This window comes from Eublepharis macularius, chromosome 1 (genome assembly GCF_028583425.1).
Source record: "Eublepharis macularius isolate TG4126 chromosome 1, MPM_Emac_v1.0, whole genome shotgun sequence".
Lineage (NCBI taxonomy): Eukaryota > Metazoa > Chordata > Lepidosauria > Squamata > Eublepharidae > Eublepharis > Eublepharis macularius.
The window spans coordinates 222,042,129-222,065,997 of NC_072790.1; the positions used below are offsets into that span (position 1 = coordinate 222,042,129).

The 23,869-nt window shown below is 44.4% G+C and overlaps 1 protein-coding gene across 4 annotated transcripts in view; it reads right to left on the bottom strand.

Annotated features, from left to right (window-relative positions):
- The window catches only part of PTK2B (protein tyrosine kinase 2 beta), a 117,681-nt gene that overhangs the window by 19,907 nt on the left and 73,905 nt on the right, over positions 1–23,869 (bottom strand). For 3 of the 4 annotated variants that reach the window (XM_054988715.1, XM_054988697.1, XM_054988706.1), the window contains exons 4-21: positions 23,299–23,386; positions 21,390–21,469; positions 19,813–19,875; positions 18,274–18,328; positions 16,345–16,485; positions 15,731–15,805; positions 14,726–14,827; positions 12,890–13,010; positions 12,087–12,126; positions 11,413–11,459; positions 9,572–9,625; positions 8,714–8,811; positions 6,754–6,838; positions 5,050–5,150; positions 4,203–4,318; positions 3,479–3,579; positions 1,905–1,994; positions 736–940 (exon numbers count right to left, since the gene is read on the bottom strand). In XM_054988715.1, coding sequence (XP_054844690.1) covers positions 736–940; positions 1,905–1,994; positions 3,479–3,579; positions 4,203–4,318; positions 5,050–5,150; positions 6,754–6,838; positions 8,714–8,811; positions 9,572–9,625; positions 11,413–11,459; positions 12,087–12,126; positions 12,890–13,010; positions 14,726–14,827; positions 15,731–15,805; positions 16,345–16,485; positions 18,274–18,328; positions 19,813–19,875; positions 21,390–21,469; positions 23,299–23,386 — 1,662 coding nt within the window. The remainder of the gene's footprint in view (positions 1–735; positions 941–1,904; positions 1,995–3,478; positions 3,580–4,202; positions 4,319–5,049; positions 5,151–6,753; positions 6,839–8,713; positions 8,812–9,571; positions 9,626–11,412; positions 11,460–12,086; positions 12,127–12,889; positions 13,011–14,725; positions 14,828–15,730; positions 15,806–16,344; positions 16,486–18,273; positions 18,329–19,812; positions 19,876–21,389; positions 21,470–23,298; positions 23,387–23,869) is intronic. The other variant, XM_054988723.1, reaches the window with a different exon arrangement.

Below are 23,869 nucleotides of genomic sequence, written 5' to 3' on the forward strand. Positions count from 1 at the left end.
CTACCTGTGCTTCATGTTGTCTTATGTCAGCCCTAGAATTGCTTATGTTCTGTTTCAGCATTTCTTCAACTCTGCATTGGATTCTTACTAATGCTATGTCTTTGTAAACTTGCATTTATTTACTCCATGGATTTGTTTATGGAAATATCCTTGAAACTGACTGTACTAATCTCACACTGTGTAATCCGCTTTGAGTCTCAGTGAGAAAGGTGGACTATAGATGACATAAATAATAATAACAATAAAATGCAGCTGTATGCAGATTTCAGAGTTGATTTTTTGGGGAGGGAGAACCTTTATGTTTCTAGTTCATAATATATTGTAAAATGTGTAAACAATGTCAAATGAAATAGCAGTATATTTCTGAGTACTGACTGAATACAATTTAAAATGAGTTTTTAAGTGCCCCATATATCTCCCTGCCACTTTTATTAATTTGAGGTTTGCTTTACTACTCTTTTTATTGTCGCTGCTTAACATGTGTTTTGTGTACTGTAGGATACATTGAATGCACCCATTGTGGCTGAAAGGTAGATGTTTTTAAAAATAAACAAAGCTACATCCTAAACTATGTAAAATTGGAAGACATTGCAGAATAGATTATACAGAATAACAGGAAATCATGTATCATGCCTACTTCAGGTACAAGCTACAGAATTTCTGTATTTTTGTGCTGCAAACTTTGGCTTGTTGTAAGCCGAAGTCCATGGTTGTCTGGGCCAGCCTCTTGCTTACCTCAAGCTGCAGACGAGTTCCTTAAACTTGGGCCTGTCACTGGGGTCGTAATCCCAGCAACGAGTCATCAGAGTGTACAGGACAGGTGGGCAGGCATCAGGCTTGGGTAGGCGGTCCCCCTTCTCCAGCACCCCGATCACGTCTTTGTTCTCCAGCCAGAAGAAGGGCTGTTTGCCATAGCTGAGGATTTCCCACATGCAAACGGCTACAGGGGAGGAAATTAGGAAGAGGATAAAATATGCAGAAGTTTCAGGTGGGGGAAAGTTAATCAGATTGGAGACCCAGAAGTTGGTTTGCTTCGTGATAACCTGGCAGTGTTCCTTCCCCCTCAGAAGCATCCCCTCCCTAAAGACTGGAGTCTCTATCCAGCCTCTAGGGCTTGCTTATTTCCTGAGAACCTGCCAATGCAGTCTGTTTAGGCTCCCCCACCCTCTTTTCATCATCACCACCACCCATTTTCTAGTCCCCAGAGTAGCTTGCTCGCACACCTTGTTTTATGAGCTAGGCCCCAATTACTGTGATTGGCTGCTGCAGGAGAGAGGATTTGCTCTACATTTAGAGTAAGGTGCTTGAAAACAAAGCTCTCCTCTCCCTCCCCTACTCTGAGAACAAGAGAGTATAGATGAGGAAGCGTCATGGCCATGGTGACGAAGTGTCTGCCAAGGGGTAAGAGCTTAATGGGTTCTAGTTCAGCAACACAGCCTGGAAGCTGGGGCACTAGGCTCGGTGTCTTTCATTCTTAGATAACTACACAGTTGTTCCAAGGAACACCTTAGCTTTAAGTTAAAAGGCAATAAAAGCAAAAGCTAGGCATGAACCAGCCGACAACTGGGCGGGGGCTCTCCAGAGTCCCTGAGGGGTACAAATTGCAGATGGGCTCTTGATGCAAAAGACTCCTGGTTATCAGAGAATAAGTTCCTACCCCTGAGGATAAGGTTACCGGCCTGCAGAAGCCAAGATGGGAAGGGAGGCTTTCAGGGATATGCTAGAGGCCTTCCATTCCCTCAGTGACTCCTTCCCTGCTATGGACTAAATTGCCTGATTCCAAAAATGACAGAGAGCCTCAGACTTGTGTTTGGGTTCTCATTCTCGCCAATTTCCCTTCAAGAACTGGAGTGCGATGGGGAAGCAAAGGCGAATGCCACTCACTGCCCCTGAGTCCCACTCACCAAACATCCACACATCGCTGGCAGAGGTGAAGCGGCGGAAGTTGATTGACTCAGGTGCCATCCATTTGATGGGCAGGCGAGTCACCGAAGCTGCATTGCGGGGGGGGGGGGGGAGAGATCACCGTGAATCAACCAAAAGTCTTCCCTGCTGTCTCAGTGAGGTTTTTTTTCACTTCAGGCGGTATTAAATCATTTTGCAGCAGCCCTCTTCCCTGCTTCCACTTAGACTCATGCAGACTAAACATATGAGCCTGCCTTACAGTGAGTCAGACTACGGGTTCAACACACCCTCTACTGTCTACAGCTCTCTGAGGACCTCTGCAGAGGACCTTCTGAGCCTTGCTACTTCCCTTTAAGTGGAGGTGGCAAAGGGATCAAACCTGGGCCCTTCTTTTTGCAAAGCATGTGCACTGCTATTTGCACACTGGGCCTTCGCCAAATAAGCAAAGCAAAGAAGAGCCAGTATGGTGTAATGGTTAGAATGTTGGACTAGTTCTACGGAGACCTGGGTTCCAATTCCTGTTCACTGTGAAACTCACTGGCTGGTCTTGGTTTTAGTCTGCTAGAACAAAAGTATTTGATGAAGGGAGCTCTGACTTTCAAAAGCTTGTTTGTCTTTAAGGTGCCACGGGATTCAAATCTTGCTGTTTTACTGCAGATCAACTATGGCTTCCCCACATCCTTAAAGGGACAGCCCACTCACCGAATTCTGGCTGTGTTTCCCCTTGACTCCAGACGTCTCCGTTTTCAAAACAGTTGCAGGCTGTTTGGCTTCCTTTTTTCAGGTGTTGTAAAAATGGAAGCCAAACATCCTGCAATCATTTTGAAAACGAAGATGTCTGAAATCAAGGGGAAAAGCTGCCAGCGTTCAGTGAGTGAGTTGTCCATTTAAGGATGTGCGGAAACAGCCTATCTTTTAACCTAATCCACCTTCCAAGGTTTTGTGAAGGGAAAATGGAGACTGGGAGCACCACATGCCCCACACTGAGTTCCTTGGAGGAAGGGTAGGATAACAAAATGTACTAAATAATAATTATTATTATAAGAATAACATTCGATTTATATACCACCCTTCAGGACAACTTAACGCCCGCTCAGAGCGGTTCACAAAGTGTATTATTATTATCCCCACAACAATCACCCTGTGAGGTGAGTGGGGCTGAGAGAGCTCTGAGAAGCTGTGACTGACCCAAGGTCACCCAGCTGGCTTCAAGCAGAGGAGTGGGGAATCAAACCCGGTTCTCCAGATTAGAGTCCTGCCGCTCTTAACCACTACACCAAACTGGCTCTACATGATACCAAACTGGAAATTTTTACATTTCCAGACCAGGTTGCAAAATATATCTGAGTTGCACAAGAGCATTTAACACATAAGAATATGTGAATCAAACCATCTAACTGAATAGGGTTTACTCTGACTGACACTGGTTCTCCAGGATCACTAAAGGAAGTTGTTCCCAGGCTATCTGCTAGGATCCTTTGAATAAAAGACTTCAGGTACTGAGCTGGGAACTTTCCTCATATACTGTGTTCACATGTAGCTCCATCCCCCATCTCACCAGACCCTTTCTTACCTTTGTAGTACTCATCATCCTCAATGTATCGGGAGAGGCCAAAATCTCCCAACTTGACACATTCGGGCGAAGCTACCAGTACGTTTCTGACAGCAATATCCCTGCAGATAACAAATCAAGCCGGTCACATCCTCCCTTGGCACAAGGGACAAGAGCGCGGGGGGGGGGGGGGGGTGAGTGGCAGAAGGGGTATCTGAGCACGGTTGCCCACTGCCTAGGTCAACATCCATCCATACTGAGGGTTTAGATTTATGTAATCACAATCACACAGGCTCCCTTTGTGCTCCGGTGGTGTTGCACCCATTTGGTCCACCCTCAGTGTAATGCTGGGAAGTGGGGCTATTGTTGGGGCTGTGGAATGTGTTGGGATAGTGGGTGGTTTGGGTGGATTTCCCACTGCTTTGTTAGTGCACGATGCTGGAAAAAACATTCATCCTGTCTTCTAATCCCAGACATTGGACTTGCAAAGGGCTATACATATACAACTGTCTCAGTTTCCCAAGCACCACCAGCACATTTCCTGATATCCCCAAATCTTTTTCCATCACACAGAGCAGGGTCTCTAAAGGATACTGCCTTTGTGGGAGTGTCTATAACTCTGGGAGCACCAGGATTGTGCAGAGACATTTATAGGGGAGTCTTCTGTGGACTTTTTTGGAACTGTCTGCAACTCTGGAAACCCTGTACCCCATAAATCCCTGCTATAGCCAAGTCATTCTTGTACCTATGCACACAGTTGATGGCCTCCAGGTAAGCCATGGCCTTGCCAACCTGCAAGGTGTACAGGATGAGGGTGAGTACTTTCAGGGAAGCCTTGTTCTGCTCAAGGTAGTGTCCCAGCTACAGTGGGGAGAGAAAAGCTCAAGTCAGGGATGGCTCAGATTCCAAATTCTTCTCCCTGCTGAACCTCAAATCCAAGGCAGCTCCCTCCCCCTCTGTTCTCTGGCTGCCAAAAAGATAACTAGTGGTTTGAAAATCCAAATAACAGAAGTAAGACAACCTGCACAAGGCAGTGATAGGCAGCATCTGATTTACTGGGTTTACTGGATCTGTAACAGGATTGTCAGTGCTTTCATTGAACTGCAGATCAAAACTGCAAACAAACACAATATAAGCGGCAGTGCAGTCCTATGAAGAATTATTCTGTTCTATGCCCATTGACTTTGGTGGATTTAGACTGAATAGGATCGCACTGTTAATAATGCAGATTAGATTTAGCAGCCAGTTAACGTGATCAAGCAGGAGAAATCCACATGGAGGGAAAAAAACCCCAAAGTTTCTGTGCGGAAACCTGCCATTTCAGAAAAGAAAAAGGCTGTTGTAGAAAGGGAAGCATCTGGGGCTCACATATGGGGCTCTTGCCCTGCATCTTGCCAAACACATTATTGGCTCTGTCAGATGTAATAGCACTGATCAGCTGTTACAGGAGGGGAGAAAGCAGGTACCCAATTCTGTTCAGGCACCCCTTTTCCCCCCACCCGGCTAACAGGTGTTCTCACTAAGCTCTGGCTCCCCTCTCCATTCTAGCATATTCTGTCACCCATGCACACGATGAAAGCTGTGCACCTCACCTCTCCGTAAGGATACAGCTCCATCACAATCCATGTTGGATCCTCTTCAGTGATCCCAATGAGCTTCACAATATGTGGGTGGTCCATCTTCTTCATCAGCACTGGGAGAACACACTTAATTTCAGAAAGTTCCCCTTTCTAGAGAAAATGTAGCTCATAAGGTCTCGTGCCCCATGCCCCCTGGCCCACTCGTATGAGCATGCCAACACCCACACCTTTCCATTGCATTTTTTAGGCCAGGGATGCTCTCCTCATCTGACCTGCTCCCTGCACTTTGGAATTCCAAATTATTAGGTCTTGTTTCTGAAGAGCATTAGGGAACTTCCATTATTACATTTTTAAATTTCCCAGTTTTGAACAGGATATAGGATATGCTGCTTCTTTTTTTTCCCTTCCGTCCATCTGTGCTGATAGGCATATCTCTATTGTCAAAAAAGCAATCTCAATGTGACTGTATGCAGGACTAGATATGATGCTTTTGGGGGGTATTGTTTTATCCATCTTAACGTGATCGTGTGTAGGACAGCATCAAGATGCACATATGCAGTCCCGTGCATTTGAACAGGACAGCATGTAAGCATCTTGATGTTATCCTACACATGACTATATCAAGATTTTTTTTTTGTATTTTGTCAGTTCACACAAGTACATAATAACGCAGAAAGGGAAAAATATGCAAATTAACTGAAAGAGCAGAGAAGTGTGGCAGCAGGCACATGTTGAGTTTCCAGGGTTAATTTTAGAAATTCTCCCAGCTACAGCAGAATTAAGGGAGGAGTGAAATGCAGCACAGAGCTAATTGCTGGAATAATAAAAGAACAGAACAGGGAAAATCTGCACATTCCTAATTAATGATTTATACCTTCCAACTTTTTGCAGATGGACATGCTTTTGTAAAGGACATGCTTGTGTAACACCTGTAGTCCTCAACCAATGGTCACTGCCCAAGGCCCTCCTTTAATTATTCATCATATACATTGACAAAGCCTCTGTTTTGTCTGAAATATGTTGCATTCATTTCTGTACAATAGGAGGTCTTCCACTTCTCTCCTGGCTAAAGTGGTGGTGGAGAGTCATGGCTGATTTATGGTAACCCCTGATGGGGTTTTCATGGCAAGAGGCTAACAGAGATGGTTTGCCATTGCCTTCCTCTGCAACTCTCTGCATTGACTTCAATTGACTTAGAAGGGTGTTAACTCCGCTTAGGACTGCCCTGTTAGTGTTCATGTGCTTGAATGCACTTGTATGTGCAAGTCCTAGAGACCAAGTAGCAGCTGGGAGAAATAACTCAGATTGGAACAGCAGTTTTGGAGGAAGAGTGTGTTTACTCTTTTCATGATCTGGACCCTAGGCTGTAATTTTCCTACTATAGCATTCTTTTAGCTTTCTATTCCCTGATTTGGATAGCCCAGGCAAGCCTGATCTCATCAGATCTTGGAAGCTAAGCAGGGTCAGCCTTGGTTAGTAATTGGATGGGAGACCTGCAAAGAAGACCAGGATTGCAGAGCCAGGCAATGGCAAACCACCTCGTTAGTCTCTTGCCGTGGTGGCCCCACTAGGGGTCGCCATAAGTCACCTAAGATTTGAAGGCACTCTCTACCACCAAAGCATTCTATAACATCTCACAGGGAGATCTTATTTGGGCCTCATGTGGGGTAGGGTGCACTAATTTCATTCCACAGTTTCAGAAGGGCACCTACGTACTAGCTTCACTCATGAACTTCTCCTTGTTTTCTGCAGTGCAGTCCTTCTTGCAGGTCTTCACAGCCACGCCCATTCGCTCCCCGCTCTGGAATAACAAGCAGACCCAAAAAGATGTAGTCAACTGATGCTAAGTGGGAGATGCCACACATTTTGTTGGTCTTTGTTAAATCCAGCCCTATTTCGCAGAACGCATGGAGATGAGAAATCCTTAGTTTGGCTGGTGGAGCAGGTTCAAACTAAAGTGCCATTTAGGCCAGCCACCCTATGGTCCACAGTGGCCAACCAGCTGCTTCCAGGAAGGCCACAACACTCTCCCACTTTTGCAACTGGTCTTCAGAAATGTACTGCTTTAGCTATCATGGCTAATAACCCTCATAAACCTTGTCTTCTCCGAATCTGTTCAATCCCATTTAGCCAGAAATCACCACCAATTCTTGCAGTAGCAAGTTCCAGGAGATTATCATTTCACTTGGCCTCTTTTGCACCAAGAAATGTTCCAGACCCAGGATTGCCTCCCTATTAATACTTGGATGTACCAAGCACAGTTTAAGAGCTCCAAGCTTTGTATACATGGGTTTCACTATTATTTCAGCCCTGCAAAATAAGTTTGCATTATTACTCCTACATCTAAGATGACATATGGATTAGAGGTTCCCCTCAACTAATTTTTGTGTTTGACTGAGTCCTCTTAATTAGTGCAGGGGTAAGGCAAGCTTTGAACCTTTTGTCCAGTTTTTGTTGGTGCACCAGCTGTGCCTGATCCTGGATCAATCAGACCTAGCCACAGTGATCTATGCCTTTGTTACATCTAGAATGGACTACTGCAATGTGTTCTACTTGGGGCTATCCTTGAAGAGCATTCACAAGCTGCAGCTAGTGAAGAATGCTGCAGCTAGACGGGTGGTTGGGGCTAGCTACTGGGAGCATGTGACCCCAATATTACAGCAATTACACTGGCTACTAATCCACCCCCAAGCACAATTTGAAGGTGTTGGTTCTGGCCTTCAAAGCCTAAATGGCTCGAGACCGGGGCATCTGAGGAACCGTCCTTCTCATATGTTCCTGCCCAGGAATTAAGAACACAGGAAGAGGCCCTTCTGACAGTCCCATCAGCTCAATTGGTGGGTACACAAGAAAGGGCCTTTTTGGTGGCAGTCCCATGACGATGGAACAGTATCCCCAAGGAAGAGCGACTGGAGGCAGCTGAAGATGTTTTTATTCAGGACTGCTAATTAACTGCTTCTGTGTTTATTGGCCCTTTTAGCCTCTTCGAAGCTTAACCAGGGCTGGCTCTATAGCGACACAACCTGAAACCATTGCCTCAGGGAGGACAGTTGCGTGGGGTGGGGGGCGGTAGCAATCTCCTATCCATCAGCAGACAACCACCATCTTTCCTAGGCATCTTCAGTATTAGTAGAAATCAGCTGAGCATATTGAGTGAAGAGCTTTGCACAGTACGAGCTGGATGAAAGTAAAAAGGGGTTCCATACTTGGGCAAAAGCCTTCCTGGAGCCTTTGGCTGCAGAGATTTCTTTTCATAAAAATCTCTGAAGCTACTTATCACATCACATCTTTTGTACATCTAGCTCAGTAGAGACTAGAGAGCCAAACCGGACCAGAGGCTGAGAATCTTCTTCATGGAGCTCTTAGCATTTTTTGTCCAGTGGGAAGAGACAGGTCTAAGCCTCCCACTCTGACATGAAATAACCCTATGGGGCAGCAGTTTGGCTCACTGGTCAAGCACGCCAGTCCTGAGGCAGTAGGGTTTCCACATGCAAAGGATAGTCCTCGCCCACCAAATAAGGAGGACACGAAGATGGAAGGTCTAGATTTAAAATCTATTTACTAGCTGTTCTTCCGTGGTGGCTTAGTGGATGAATCCACACCTCCATTTACAACTTCCAACCCCTCCCCCGTACCAGAATTGTTTGGGACTGGGAGCTGTCCGCTCCGAACTCACCTCATTAGTGTAAATTCCTTCGTAGACCTCTCCAAAGAAGCCTTCTCCCAGGATCCGGCCCAGAACCACATCTTCCTGAGAAATCACGTACTGCATTGCTGCACAAGAAAAAAAGGCCAGTGGGGCCACTGTTGCAGGCATGGCATTTTTGGCCTTCTTCTGAGCCTAAAAATAGATTCTACGTATTTTTCTGCACTAGCTTTTTAGTTGTAAAATCTTGGAACCATTCCCTCACTCATAGTCAAAAGTCATTTTCTGTTGCCACTTGCTGAATATGTTTTTAATTTTTTTGAATTTTCAGCAAATGTGTATAACATACAAATAGACACTAACCAACAGTACGAAAAATAATAAATTCAGCAAATTTATAATTCTGCACATTTACACACTATAAATTCTACAGATTTGCTGGATATTTTATGCTACCCTTCTTGCAAAGAAGTCAGGGCAGCATACATGTCTCCCTGCCTCCATCTTCATAACCCTGTGAGGTAGGATAGGCCAGGCTGAGACAGAGCCTGGCTGGCCGGCCCAATATTAACAGATCTCTTCAGTATCTCTTCAAAGCTGCAGTTAGCCCTGAGCAGAGGATAAGGCAGATACAGGCACTTGTCGCTGTATTTTTCCCCACCGCTTGGGTGGGGCATTTTAAATTCCTGGAGAGGCAGAGGAGGAAGGGGTTCAATAATACCATCCCAAAGTCAGAAATCTCCTCCTCAGTCTTCAAAGAAGCAGCTTGAGGCTTCTAAGCAGCTTTTTAAAAAAATGGACAATCCTAATAGTGTATCTCTGGCATCACATCTGTTTATAATGATACCGCGGAGGTGCAGGGTTATATTAAAAGGGGACTGCACCTACCTCCAGATTTGGGCCGGGATGCTTCATCTGGAATCTCAGCATAAATATCTGAATCTAGGGAGGGAAAGCACCCTTTCAATTGCCTTTCGCAAGGAACAGTCTTCCGTCTATACTTTGCCTCATATTAAGCATCATTTACACTACTGCAGCTTACATTCCTCTCCAGCTTTCAGCTCCAAATACATATACTGCTATCCTTCACCAATGAAAAACTGGGCTTAATATGCATCTGAATCACTCGTTCACGCAACTCAAGGCAATCCTAGCCTGTGGAATATTCTGTTGTTCCTTTCTGGATGGGGAGTTTTAGAAATAAGGTCCTGAGTTGCGGCACTTGAATAATTTCTGGAGAAGAAGGGGGGGCCGCACCAAGTCAAGTCAAAACGAAGAAGGAACAGAAATTGGTGCAAACAAAAAATTATTAAATGTTATATAACCGCTACGTGTTTCACCTCAGCTTTGTCAGGGGGATCTTCAGAATTCTCTTGGACATCTATTCTGTGTTTGCACTGATTGTAGAGTTGAATAATTTAACCAACTGGGAAGTTTTAATATGCTGGTCAGCAACTATGCTAACTCTGTCCCGGGAATGGGATACGGCAGGCCAACGTGCCCTTCAGAACAGACTGCCATATTCCTGAGACAGGCGATTCTCATCCATGTACCCTTTTACCTCTTAGATTGGCAATGCATGTGGAAGAGGTCAGTGGGCTAAGTCTGCCCACAGGCCTGCCAGTTGCTAACTCTTAGGTCGCCTTGCCAAATGAAACCAAGGCCCGGCTTGTGATTTTTCTTCTTCTTTGACCGCTCCTTGTCTTTCTCGTCTAATATAAACTTGGGGCTGGGGGTGGGGAGAAGGAGGCAGGAGACTAACACTGTTTCTGAAAGGCAAGCAAAGATAATAGAAACGGACTGCCATAAACACTTCCTATGCCAGATCCTCTTGTTGTTTAGCCACATTATGGAAGAGAGATGGAGACTTGCTCCGTGCAAAAATTTTGTAGATGTTGGAGAGAGGGGCCTTTGCTGTGGGGTTTCATGGAGCCATGACTTCTCCAACAAAGCAAGAGCTTTAGTTTAACACAGTCTTTAAACATTTATTTATTTATCTGGTGCCATCCATGTGCCTAGTGCCCCACAGATTGTCATAAGAAAGACTGGTCCATGTCCTGTAGGTGCAAGTTGGAGGAAGTCTCCCTAGACTGAAGGAAGGCTTCAAACGTTGCTCAATGGAATGGTAGGATAGGGGTAGGATCCAACATCCAATCACCCATTGGCCATTTACTTATACCGAGTCAGATCATTGGTCCACTGAGCTCAGTATTGCCTCCTCTGACTGGCAGTAGCTGTCCAGGATCTTAGGCAGAGAAATGTCCTTCCTTGAACTTACTGCCATTACCTAGAGATGCCAGGGGCTGAACTGAATCAGGGGCCTTCTGCAGGCAAAGCAGGAGCTCTCTTGCTGAGCTACAGCCCCCTCCCCAAAGGGCCTACAAAAGTAATTACGTCACTCTCTCTGTGGGACTAACATTTACTGAAGACAGGGTTTTGTTTCCCAGAGAGCTAAAAATGGTACATGTGCTCATTTTTCTGCGCTGTTATTGCCTCTGGTCAAACAGGGTTTGCAGGATTTCATTGCTCTTAAAAATACCTCTTTGACCAGAGACATTAAGGGGACATCAGAAGTGTGTACGCAAACCACAGGCGAAAATGGCTATGTATCATCTCACCAGTCCAGTTACTAAGACAGACCAAAGCTCTCTCCAGTTTGGAATTTATTTCAAGTATTGTCTATCTAGATTCCATTGACCAGACAGCAGAAGGGAAGACCTCCAACTCACCTACACTGATGCTCTCTGTCAGCGTAGATCTTCTGTCTTCTATGTGCCTGAGGGAAGAAAGAGGAACAGGAATACATATATGGATCTACCGATCTCCTCCCCTACCCCCTAATTCCAACCAGTGCAAAAAGAACAGCTGGTAATCTCTTTTGTGTTGACAGACTGCTGCAAAACATGGCAGCTTTCCCCCTTAGATGTGTGTGCGTGTGTTTCTCCAGAGGTTTTCCCTATAGGAGAATGCTGAAACAGGCTATTTGATCAGACCTGGGGCATTTAAGAACGTAAGAACTACCTCACTGCATCAGAACCAAGATTAGCCCAGTACCCTGTTTCCACCACTGGCCACCCGGATGCCTCCACAAAATTCAAATAAGGATTGAAGGCCACAGCCATCCCCTCTTGCTTGCCACCAGCACCTGGACCCCAGGGGTTTATCACTTTGGAACCTGGAGGTTTCACATGGTTACTGTGGCTTATGGTCCTTGAGAGGCCCAACCTGTCTTCCACCATGTGCGGTGGCCAGGAAATCAAAGCACTTGTTCTTAGCTGAGTTCATCCGGGAAGGTGGTTTTGTAGCCAGGGGAAGGACTGTTTTCCTACTTTTCTGCCCCCAGGACTCTACTCTGGCCAGGTGCAAACACAGAATGGATCTGGACTACATCCATTTGACTTACTGGATTGGGACTTGGGGCAGGCTGACCCTCTTCTCATTCTCTGCAGAGGAGGAAGAAAAAGCACGTCAGAAGAGCACTTAAATTGCAATGCCATTCTCAGGTGGCTTCTGCAGTTGCAGCACATTCATTCCATCTCATTCTCACAGGAGCCCCTGCCTATTTTCTGACTAACTTTTCCCGCCGCCCCCTTCTTCTCCCTGCCTCTGATTCAACAGCAGATACACACATGCAAGGCTGTTAGTAGACTCCTATTAACCACTGCTACAAATGAACCTTTGCCTATAAAAATTGCTGTCCTAGATGGTTGCCTATAGTTCCCTAAAGCTAAAACATAATGAAACAAGATTTCAACAATTTGGCTGGATTTTAAATGTTTGAATTTTATTTTTCTCCCCTAATCTCAGTTTGAAAATTCAGTGTGGGGGAGCCTTTGCTGTACCTTAAACCTTGTCAATTAGTTTTTTGAAACTACGTTATGTAATGCCAAAATCCAATTCTCAACAACCTGTTTTTCTAAAATTCCTAAAACCAATGGCATCCATTAACTGGGCACATTGGTTTTTTTGTTTTTGTTTTAAAAAAAACAGATCTAGAGCATATAAACATGAATTTTGGAGTGCAGGCAGAAATAGAAGAAATCTACTCAAGAATTTCCAACCCTAATTTGTTCTGCTGCGTTAGTGCTCAGAAACCTCCCCCTCCTTCTTTGTTTGTTTCTGTTGTACTTTTCCCTGCATTGTGAACAGCTGGTGGGGGGTGGGGGGTGGGGAGTGGGATATAAATAAACACTGAAGGCTGCTCACCTCTGTTGGGCCGGATGATGAGAGACCTGTTCTCCAAGCCCCCCTGCAACCTGCAGTAACCGTCTATCAAGTTGGCCATGTTCTCTGCCTCCGCAAGGGAGTATGTCTTGATCGTCAGGGACTGCCAGACATAAAAATGTGTGATTTTTCAGAATGAGAGCATATGGGTTATATCCCAAAGATCAAGTCTGTGCCTGTAGCCCATGGGCAGTACACCAGGCATGCCCCCTCAGTCCAAACTGGTGCTTGATAAGCCCCTTGGTTTTGTAGCCATGGCCCAAGCCTAGAAAAACATCATCCAAAGCAAACACACTGCTTATCCTTATCAGCCCTGTAAGTGAAGATGTAAGACATCTCAGACTTGCAGAAAACCTCAAGGACTAGATACTTTATTGTTCTAAACTGCATTCAATTGAAAAAACAAATAACAGTGTCCCTAATAATTATGCACATTTTATTCCAGATGAAGAACCCAGCAGAGTAGATGTGCACTCCCCTCTTCTCCTGGGGACATAAACTTCAATGGAACCAAAATATGGCAGTGAGGGTTCCAGGTGGCCACTGCTGCTGTGACCATATTACTACAGTCGTGTGTTATGCAAGCTGCACCAGTAAATTACTCAGGACCAGGGTACTGCCTGCATCCATCCATGAGGACTTGCCCATAAGCTAAGGTCATCTGCTGGTACTTGGCTCTACATGCCTATGATGAGAGAGCTGGGAGCAGACTTGGCAGTATGCAGTATGAACTGTAATATTTAATGCTTTTAAATGTTTTTAATGTATTATTTAATGCTTTTAAATGTTTTTAATGGTTGGGTGATGTTTGTATTTGTTATCCGCCCTGAGCCTGCGAAAGCGGGGAGGGCGGAATATAAATATAATAAATTAAAACTAAATTAAATTAAATTAAAATTAAATTAAATTGGCAAACACGCAAGGCAGGGCTTTTCAGTGGTGGCACCCACATTTTGGAATGCCTTTCCCCTTAACTTTGGCCCCCTTAACTTTGGCCTTCCGGAAGCTGCTTAAAACTTTCTCATTCAGGAGGACATTTGAGGACAAGTTTCTAGCACTTGTGGCCTCAGAGGAAAATTTCAGTTTCCTTTCATGTTTTTCTCTTTCCTGTTCATTTAAAAAGGCTTTTATGGGTTCTGACACAGAGCTAATCTTATGATCTTACTGATGGCAATTTTATCCATTGCCTGCTGTTTTATGATTTTTAAGCTGTTGCTGCTGTATAGTTCTGATTTTTTATTCTTTTAACCTTTTATCTGTCCTTACTTCATTACTGTCAGTTATTTAGATGGTTATTTATAATGGAGAGGTGGGATTAGAATTATAACAGTGAGGGTTCCAAACTTTCACTGGTTTGTTTAAGCACAATGACATTACTCAGCTAAATCTTTAACTGATCAATCCCTTGAGGCAAATTTTACATTATTAAGGCTTAAAGGTAAGAGCATACCTGTTGCGTTTTGGTTACACAATAGAAAAGAAAAAAATGAAGGATAATTTCTACAGCTCTTCTGTTAGAGATCCTTTAGTTGGAGTTGCTCAGGTGTCAATCTGGGACCTTTTGCATGCAAAACACTTCTGCTAATGACCTACAGTCTTTCCCCTTAATTAACGGATTCTTTAATTGGCTATAAAGCAGGAGATCAATCAACTGGGGATTTCCCCCCCAATCAACTGACTATTGTAGGAAAAACACTCAACCCCACCCTGGTGCTTGTTAGGTTTACACCTTCCCCTTCCACCCAAGGAGTAAGAAACACCAGGTTGTACATTGGATAGAGACAGAGCTCTGTCTAGTAAGTAGCATTTCCATCTTACCTGGGGGTTCCCAGTAAGTCCGAGCTGCAGCAGGGCTCTGCCTTCCTCCACAGCAGAACATTTTATGGATTTTATCTGTTTGAACTCAGCCAGGCATGTGGGCTGCAATGGATAGACAGTGATGAATAACAAAAAATGTTGCATGCAGTGATCAGCTTGTGGTTTCCCACAGGACTTTGGGGTACTGTGCAAGAACTACGAATGACAGCGTCAGTGTGTCCTGAATGAGATCTCCCAATTTTTGAAACTCCAGCATTTATGCTTTCTTGTGCCTTGCCAAAGCTTCCACAAATTATCTATCATGCTTTTATTTGGCTCTTCCTCCAAGGAGCTCCAATTTTATCCACACAAGATTGACAGGCCCATGATCATACAATTTGAACTCAGGTCTCCACAGTCCAAGATCAACTGCAACAACACATATCCCTTTGGAAAGTGTTTTCCTTCGACCCAGCAAGCTCAACAGCTCTTGAAATGTAGTAAATCATGCAAAAACTCTCATTGTATATGGTATGTGTGGTGGTGGAGAGTGCCCTCAAGTCATAGTTGACTTACAGCGACCCCTGTTGGGGTTTTCATGGCAAGAGACTAACAGAGGTGGTTTGCCATTGCCTACCTCTGCAACTCTGGTCTTCATTGGAGGTCTCCCATCCAATTACTAACCAAGGCTGACCCTGTTTAGCTTCTGAGATCTGACGTGATCAGGCTCACCTGGACTATCCAGGTCAGGGCACATAGTATCTGTTTATTGTATGTGTTATCCTACTTTTACAGCATTGTTTTCTACTTTTCCAGTTCTGTTTTCTGCACTGCTTGACATATCATTTCTTGTATTATCCCTGATGTTTATAATCTTAGTCTTTTCACATTGCTTATTAGACGTTCCATGCTATTTAACTGCAGCATTTTACACTGTGTGATCCTTCTTGAGTCTCAGTGAGAAAGGTAAATAAATACAGTAAATAAATACATTCTGTTCTTTAGGAATGTATCTGAACAGTTTACCTTGGCTTCCTTACTGGTCATCTGCCGGATGCCCTTAGGCCCAATCACCAGATCTACTGTAATGTTCCATCCTTGCTGAAAAGGGAGAGAGAAAACCATTAGGGAAGTAGATGGCAGGCCAAGGGCAGAGATCCACAACGTGGCGTCCAAGGGCACCATGGCGCTCACCAATGAGTTTCCTAGTGCCATTTTCTTCTTCTGCAGCATCTCTTACCAAAGTAAACAGCCACTCCTGACTTTCCCACATTTCAGTGGAGCAGAGGAGCTCAGAAGGCAGCACTTTTGTGTGCATTGCCCATACAGAAGCAGCTGTGTCCACCATAGCAGGCTTGGTTTGCAAACACACACACACACACCCCCGCCCAACATTTTCTGATCAGCCCCAGCACCTCATGGCAGTTATTTTGTGGTGGCACCCACAAGATTGGAGGTGCCTGGCTTAGAGTGTTGCTCAGTTAGGCTCTGTGAGGATACCCAGAAGAGGTGAAGATCATTGAGCTTGGTAGTGATTTATAAGATCTAAGCCTTCACTTCGAATCATGTCAGGAAGACTAGAATAAGAGCCCGTGCAGACTCCAGCGCACTCTAAACCAGCTAGGCTCCCAGATACTCACAATCAGCTCGCAGCGGTAGCTTTCCTGGTCGATGTTGGCAAAAGTGGAGAGGGTCCCAAGGAACTTCATAATGCACTCTTCTTCCCGCAGAAGGGCATACTGCTGGAATGTCTGCTGAATCATCTTGCGGAATTGCTTGGGCTGTGCAAAGACAACAGGGAGGGTAATGAAAAATACTGAACTACTAACCCTCCCCTAATGGGGGCAATCAGAAGACATACAGCTCCCCCCCCCCAAGTTGTGTACAGATGTACGTAATTTCAGCACAACTGTGACAGCATGAACAAAGGAGGTGCAACAAAGGTTCTGCTGGTGCGTCTCTTCTCCGCCCTCCCCGGTTCAAAGAGAAACCAGATTTGCCAGTTCTAATTGACCAGTTCAACAAAAAAAAAAGTTTGTCTATCAATTTCTGTTGTGGGTAACGCAAGGGCACTGTCGCTACTGAGCATGCTCCATGGCACTTAAGCATGCCCAGTGGCATTTAATTGCAAGAGCTGACAGGTATGAGTGTCTGTCCCCGTACTGACCCTGGTGTTTAAACATAATGCAAGTTCCTTCAGAGTCAGGTAATGATCAATGCTGACTGGCCAGCAGTTGGGTTATTCCCAAAACAGTTCTACCTTGACACTTCCTAGGGCAAGCCAGCAAAGAACAGCCCTGTTGCATCAGACCAGTGGTCCACCTAGTTCAGTATCCCATTTCCCACAGGGGCCAATCAAATCCATTCAGGAAGTCTATAAGCATAATTTCTCTCACTGTTGGTGGAAATGCCAATTCTTAAGAGGAATTTTGGAAGAAAGTTCTTAAAGAAATCCAAATAATGACAGCTATTCCATTCCATTGTCACCAGAAATCATTTTCCGTGATCAATGGGAAACAAACCTGGTCCACATTCCTTTGATACGCAGGGACCTTATAGCAACCCTATTGGTTGCTGCAAAGAGTGTCATTGCAACCTTACGGAAGTCTAAGCAAGTCCCGACAATTGAAAATTGGCTCACAAAAATTTGGGATCATTTTATCTCTGAAAAATTGGCTGATAAGATTTATCAGGCAGAGCATTTTCCATATAGTACAAATTTTGTGGAGAAGTGGTTTCCAGTTTTTGAGTATCTAGAAAGTAACAGTTCTCATCCAGGTCTAAAGATCTTTCAGGTTTTAGAATATGTTTAAAATATTTGTAAACTTCTGTATTTCATCACTTTGCAAACTTTTTCATAGTTATGTACTAGTTATCAACTCAGAAATTTTTTAATTATGAAAGTCTGACAGTTTGAAATTTTTGGAATGTTGTAATTTTGAAACTGGGAATTTTAAAAGTTTGGAATTTTGTAATTTGTTAGTTGTATTTTACATTGTACAAATTCTATATAATCATTGTATGGAGAATAAGTATTATCAATAAAAATTATTTTTTTAAAAAAAGTCTATAAGCAGGCTGCAGAGGCAAAGACCTCCTCGTGTATTTGCTCCCCCACCCCCACAGCAACTGGTGTTCAGATGTACACTGCCTCTGACCTTGGGAGTATCATGGGTAAGCCATTAACAGGCTTATCCCCTGTCCATTTGTCTAATCCCCTGATAAAGTTAATCTAGAACTACCTAAAGTCAAATATAATAATATTTGATTTATATACCATTCTTCAGGACAACTTAATGCCTACCCAAAAAGGTTTACAAAGCTTTCAGCTTTCTGAAAAAGCTGTGACTGACCCAAGGTCACCCAGTTCACTTCCAGAGGAGGAGTGGGGAATCAAACCCAGTCCTCCAGATTAGAGTCCTGTTGCTCTTAACCACTCTTAACCACTACACCAAAATGGCTCCAGTTTCTTACAAATATAGCCAGAGTCCTGTGGACCAACAGATTTCTTAAAACTAACAGACTCCATGTGGTCTTTCCATATACCTCAGTGCAAGGAAATCCCTCACCTTCAAGTTCTCCTGCATTTGCCTTGGGAAGAAGAGATCCAGCCCCACTTCCTTCCTGAAAAAGAAAACAGATTCACATGGTTTGCCTTCATGTCATGCACATCACTCAGATGACTAGCAGATGAATGTGGGAACTGAAAAGCGGTGTGTTTAAGGCAATGTGAAGCAAAATGGAAGTTCTTATCTGCAAACACATGAAACGCCATCATCTTGAGTCAATCTCCATCATGGTTTACTCTGACTACCGCGGCTTTCCAAAGTCTGAGCCAGAAGTGCACCTGTCTTAGCTCTGCTACTTGAGATGCTTTTAAACGGAGATGCCAATAGGTAAACGATGATGGTATGAAATTCTAAGACAGAACCCTCCATTCAATGGAACCCGCTACACAGTCCAAGGACAATTTGCATTGGATTCTTCCTACTTTCTCAACCATATTGCCCAATGCAAATATTTTCTGCTGCCATCTTTTCTTTAATGGGCAGGGAGGTCTTATGTCAGGCACTGAATAAGGGATAACATTAGGTAATGGGCATATAAGGCAGCACCTGAAGATGCTAGGAATCACACAAATTTAGCTTTCTTGGTTCCCTGGCCGGAGAGAAGGGATTTTTTTTTGAAGTAGCCCGTTTTAGACATTAACTGGGCAGAAATAACTTGATGAAACAAAAATGGATGCCTAATTTGGACTTCAATTCATACAAGGTTAGAGGAGAGGGCGGTGACAAGTAATGAATTGCATCTTGAGCTCAGTCTCTGCTGATGGATGGGGTTTCTACCAGTGGAACAGGACTTCCTTGCTTGTCTTCTCCTGCTGCAGCCCAAACTGATCCCTAAACTGTTGCTCCTGGGGGTCAGGGGATATCCAGGAACAGCATGTGGGGGCAGTGGGAGGTCTGTGGTGGGATGGGGAGCAATCAGTGAAAACTGCCTCCCCTTCCATTAGTATTAATATTCCACAGGATCCAACCAATCATCCATTTACTTATCTGTATGAAAATTATTTACCCTTGCACCACCTTATGAAGGCAGCCTGTTTGCCATTGTGCATGTTCCCAAGTGGGGAACCAAAGCTGACAAAAACTAATTTGCCAAAATCAATCAATGTCCACAAAAAGTCCACTGAGTACTGTCTACTCAGACTGAAAGCAACTCTCCAGGGTCTCAGACAGAAGTCTTTCACATCACCTAATGCCTGGTCCTTTTAGCAGGAGATGCCAGGGCTTGAACCTTGGACCTTCTGTTTGCCAAGCAGATACTCTCTCAGCATAACCTACCCCACAGGGTTGCTGTGAAGACTAAATCAAGGAAGGAAGAACTCTGTTTGCTGTTCTGAATGCCTTGGAAGAAAGGCAGGATAACAATGAGATAATAGAGACAGATAAACGGACTTCATGCACATGTTCTAGAAGTCACTGCATGTCATCTATGTCCAGGTCAGAGGAGTCTCTCTCACACTCCCCTCCTAAGATGTGATAAAAAGAGCCCAAGAAGAAAAGAAATTAAATGGCAAGTAAATATAAGAACATTCTTCTACATACTCTAGGAATTCAAAGTTGGACTTCTTGTCGAGGGCATTGTGAGGCATGTCCTTGTAGAACCTCCTACCAAAAAAAACAAAACATATTGTTATAAAATTGATGTCTTTGATTAGGTTTCTCACTACAGGTTTAGTCCAAAGTGACACACTGTGGGAGGCAGAGGACAAAAATATTTGCTTACAGGGGCAAACAGAAAGAGTAGCAGAGTCAAAGCAGTGACTTGGCTAAAAGACAACTATCTAAGGGTGCAGATCTCTTTCTCTCTCTGGCCCTCCCTTTGCCTCCATCTGTGGCTCTGCTTTCTGTATTTGTAAATCAAGTCAATATGACATAAATTTCTGAAAGCTCCATTGTTCTCTCCTCAAATGCGATTCTGTGAAGCAACCCAAGTAGTGCTGCTCCTGGAATACTTCATGCTTGAAGTGAGGGAATATATGAGACAAAGCCCTGGCAGGGGTGGGGGAGTGGACCACCTTCTGCAGGAATAAACTCTGCAAGCCCTATGCTGTTCAAGGACCCCTTTTGAGTGCAACGCCTCCTCCTGCAACCACTTCATAATCTGTCAATTTAAATGCAAACAGCATTGCAAATGAAACATCAGTTTTATGCCTGGAGTATTTTGCATACTTTTTCCATTGGGAAATTAGGTGTTAACTGGCATGTAGATTTATATGCCCATGTACATACAATGCTGCATTATACTGAGTCAGCCCAGTGTTCAATCAAGGTAAGTATTGTCCTGTTTGTCAAAGAGGACTGGTGGTGGCTCTTCAGGTTATTTATCTCATTTAGAGAGAATTCCCATCACCTGTTCCTTTTTAGCTAGATATTGCAGGGATGAGGCCTGCAACCTTCTATATGCAGAGCAGAAACTCTACCACTGGGCCATGCTCCACCTAACACAGAGATAACCCATAGTTTTCTATGGAATGCACATTCAGATCTCTGTCCAAATAAGGACACAGAGGATAATAAGAGGATATCCTCTGGTCTGAATGGAATGTCCACCCACATGCCTATTCAGATACCTGTTCCCATTCTTAACCCCGACCCCCAGCAGCTCTTGCTCAAGAATTTGCACACCCAGCAACAGATTAGATCCCTAACAGAAAAGCTGATGAAATCAGATGGGAAGCAGGCTGAGCTTCATTGGTTGCACTAGCAGAACTAGAACTGCCCCACTGGAAACCCAACCTGTCAGATTATGAGGGCATTGCAACATTTATTTATTTAGAACATTTGTATGCCACTTCTCCAGGGACCTGCCTGAGGCAGCTTACAAAAAAAAACCCAGCCCAGCATAAAAACATAGATCATAAAAACAGGCATCTTAAAATAACAGTTTTCAGAGTCAAATCCTTGTGCTTCTCCAGGCTGGCTTGGCTTGTGGCTCCCTTAATAGCTTGTGTGGCTTTGCCCAAACCCTCCTTCTTGCCCATATTGCATTTTGCCAGTCTTTTTGTTCCAGTTTTGGCTTTGCGCTTTGGCTTTAGTGGAAGTTTATTATGCAAGAGCATGGGCCATTGCTTTCCTAACTCTTTGTGCAGGATCCAACCAGGCGCACAGCGAGTACATACCTGAGCTCCAAGCAGCCTAGCTGAAGGGCCATCCCCTCACTCACTTTACTAGCGTAAAGCTGCATGTATTCGCTCCGGAGCTGAAAGGTCAAAAGCAAAGAGCAAAAAATATAAAGAGACGGAAATCGTTCTGCTCCTCACTTCCCCGGGTGTGACATGGAGGAGAGAGGTTAGTGAGCAAGAGAGACTACAAGAGCTGCCCCAAATTAACCATTATCTGATGTGTTCTGAGCCATCCTCAGGCATTTTCTACGTTCTTCCATGTTTTGTAATCACAGGAACTGGAACCTTTTCCCCGTTTTAAAATTCACGTTAGAGGCTTTTTGGATTGCAAGTTATGTGACCAGCGACTATCCCCATGCCTGCACAAAACAAACAAAGCTGCAACTGTGGGCACGGACTAGGCAAAGTTTTGAATGTACACAGACAAGAGGAAGTCTGGATGTCTTCAGCACATCAGCAGCTCTGCTCCAGTTTTTGCACTGCCAGCTCCAGCCCGCATGCAGCCTGTGCTCCTTTGCGCAGCATACAGACACTTGCTAAAATTCAGAGTGGCTGAGAGCCAAGCTACAAGTAATGCCTTACACAGGTTGGACACTTGTCAGCTTACCTCAAGTTTTGATGGGAAATGTAGGCGTCCTGGTTTTACAGCTTGGCTCTCCATTACAGCTGCAAGACCAGGATGCCTACATTTCCCATCAGAACTTGAGGGAAGCTGACAAGTGTCCAACCTGTGTCAGGCATCACTTGTAGCTTAGCTCTGAGTTTCCTTTTGAGGGCGGAGAGAAGAGAAGTAAGAACTGAAACTCAAAGTTGTGGAGAGGGGCATGGGAAAGATTTGGCAATGTCAAGGCCCCAGATATAAGTCTGGCTGTTTTAGAGACCAATTTCTGAGCAGGTCTGGACTTGTGACAAGAAGCCAGGCTTCGGGCAAACATCATGGGGGTGACCAAGCTTGTGGCTCATATAGTGGGATAAGGATGGGGCGATCTAATTTTTTACAGCAAAAGGGGGGCATGAATGAGGGGCTTATTTCCCTTGGCTTATTTCTCTAGATCAAGCTCAGTTCAAAGCTGCACTGTCATGAAAGGTCACTGGGTGACTCTGGGCCAGCCATCCTCTCAGCCTAATCTACCACTCAGGTTTGTTGTAAGGATAAAATGTGTACCACTCAGAGCTCCTTGAAGGTGGGGGAATAATTATTTTAATTATTTACTTCATTTATACCCCCCTTTTCTCCCCAATGAGGACCCGAAGTGACTTATATCATTTTCCTCTCCTCCATTTTGTCCTCACAACAACTATGTGAGGTAAGTTAGGCTGAGTGTGTGTGACTGACCCAAGCTCCCATGGCAGAGTGGTGATTCGATGCTCTAACCACTGTGCCACATTAGCCCAAGGGTATCCCAGGAACTGTAGAACTCATATGGACAAAACTACATGCAGTGTGGCAGGTTGGGGGTGGGTGGGTGTTCAGGCAAAATCAAGGAGAAACACTGGTCAGATTCAAACCTATATTTCTCCGTCGGAAGCAACAGACTTTCAGATGTTCAGTTTGATGTTAAACGCCGAGTGTGGCCTTTTCTCAAAGCCCCCACTGCATGTTGTCATGGTTACAAAGGAGAAAACAAGCAAGAAGTCTTTTCTGAGTTTGGAAGTAACTGGAAAAGCAGTGGTGTCGGGGCGGGGGGTGGGGAGGTCAGAGGAAGCAGCCAGATAAGACCCAAGGGGCACAATCCAATTAAACCTCATTGAAATGAACAAGAGCTGCTGTACAAGCCAAAGAAAAGACTCATCCTAACTGTATATGAAAGGGGGCAAAGAGCTAAAGAAGTCAATAGAGCTGCATCTGGTTGGGATGAATCTGAGGCTGGTGGAGAGGGCAGTCTATCAACACAGGGACCCCAACCTGCTGATAGAAGTACAGAAGCGTTGTCCGGTCCTCTTGGAAGCGCTCCATATAGTCTTCAGGGAGGTAGCGAATCTGGAGGTCGTACCTGAAAGACCATGAGAAGTTATTTAGGGTAACTTCCACAGAGAATAGAGGGATCTACAGCTTGAACATCCAGTCAAAACTGGAAGTCACCATAGGTCTCAGATCTCCGTGGGGAAGGGCAGCACCATTCCAGACCAGTATGCCTATGATTAAAGAAACCCTATGTATTTTACATTAGGTGTTAGAGTGGGAAACCATTTTTAGTTTTAGACTAGAGCTGCCAATAAATATGGCAAGGTGGTAGGATTCTAGGCTTTTTGTTTTTCTGTGGGTGCAATGCCCGTACTGAACTGGAATATGGGTATTTGGTAAGTAATCTGGTGAGAGAAAGCAGAGCTTGGATACTGTGGCCTAAAAAAATTAAAATTTATAACTAAATTCAGAGTAGTAAAGAGTCCAGTAGCACCTCTAAGACTAACCAGCTTTACTGTCAAGAACCACAGCTCTCTTCATCAGATGCATCTTTGTCAGATACAAGCTAAAT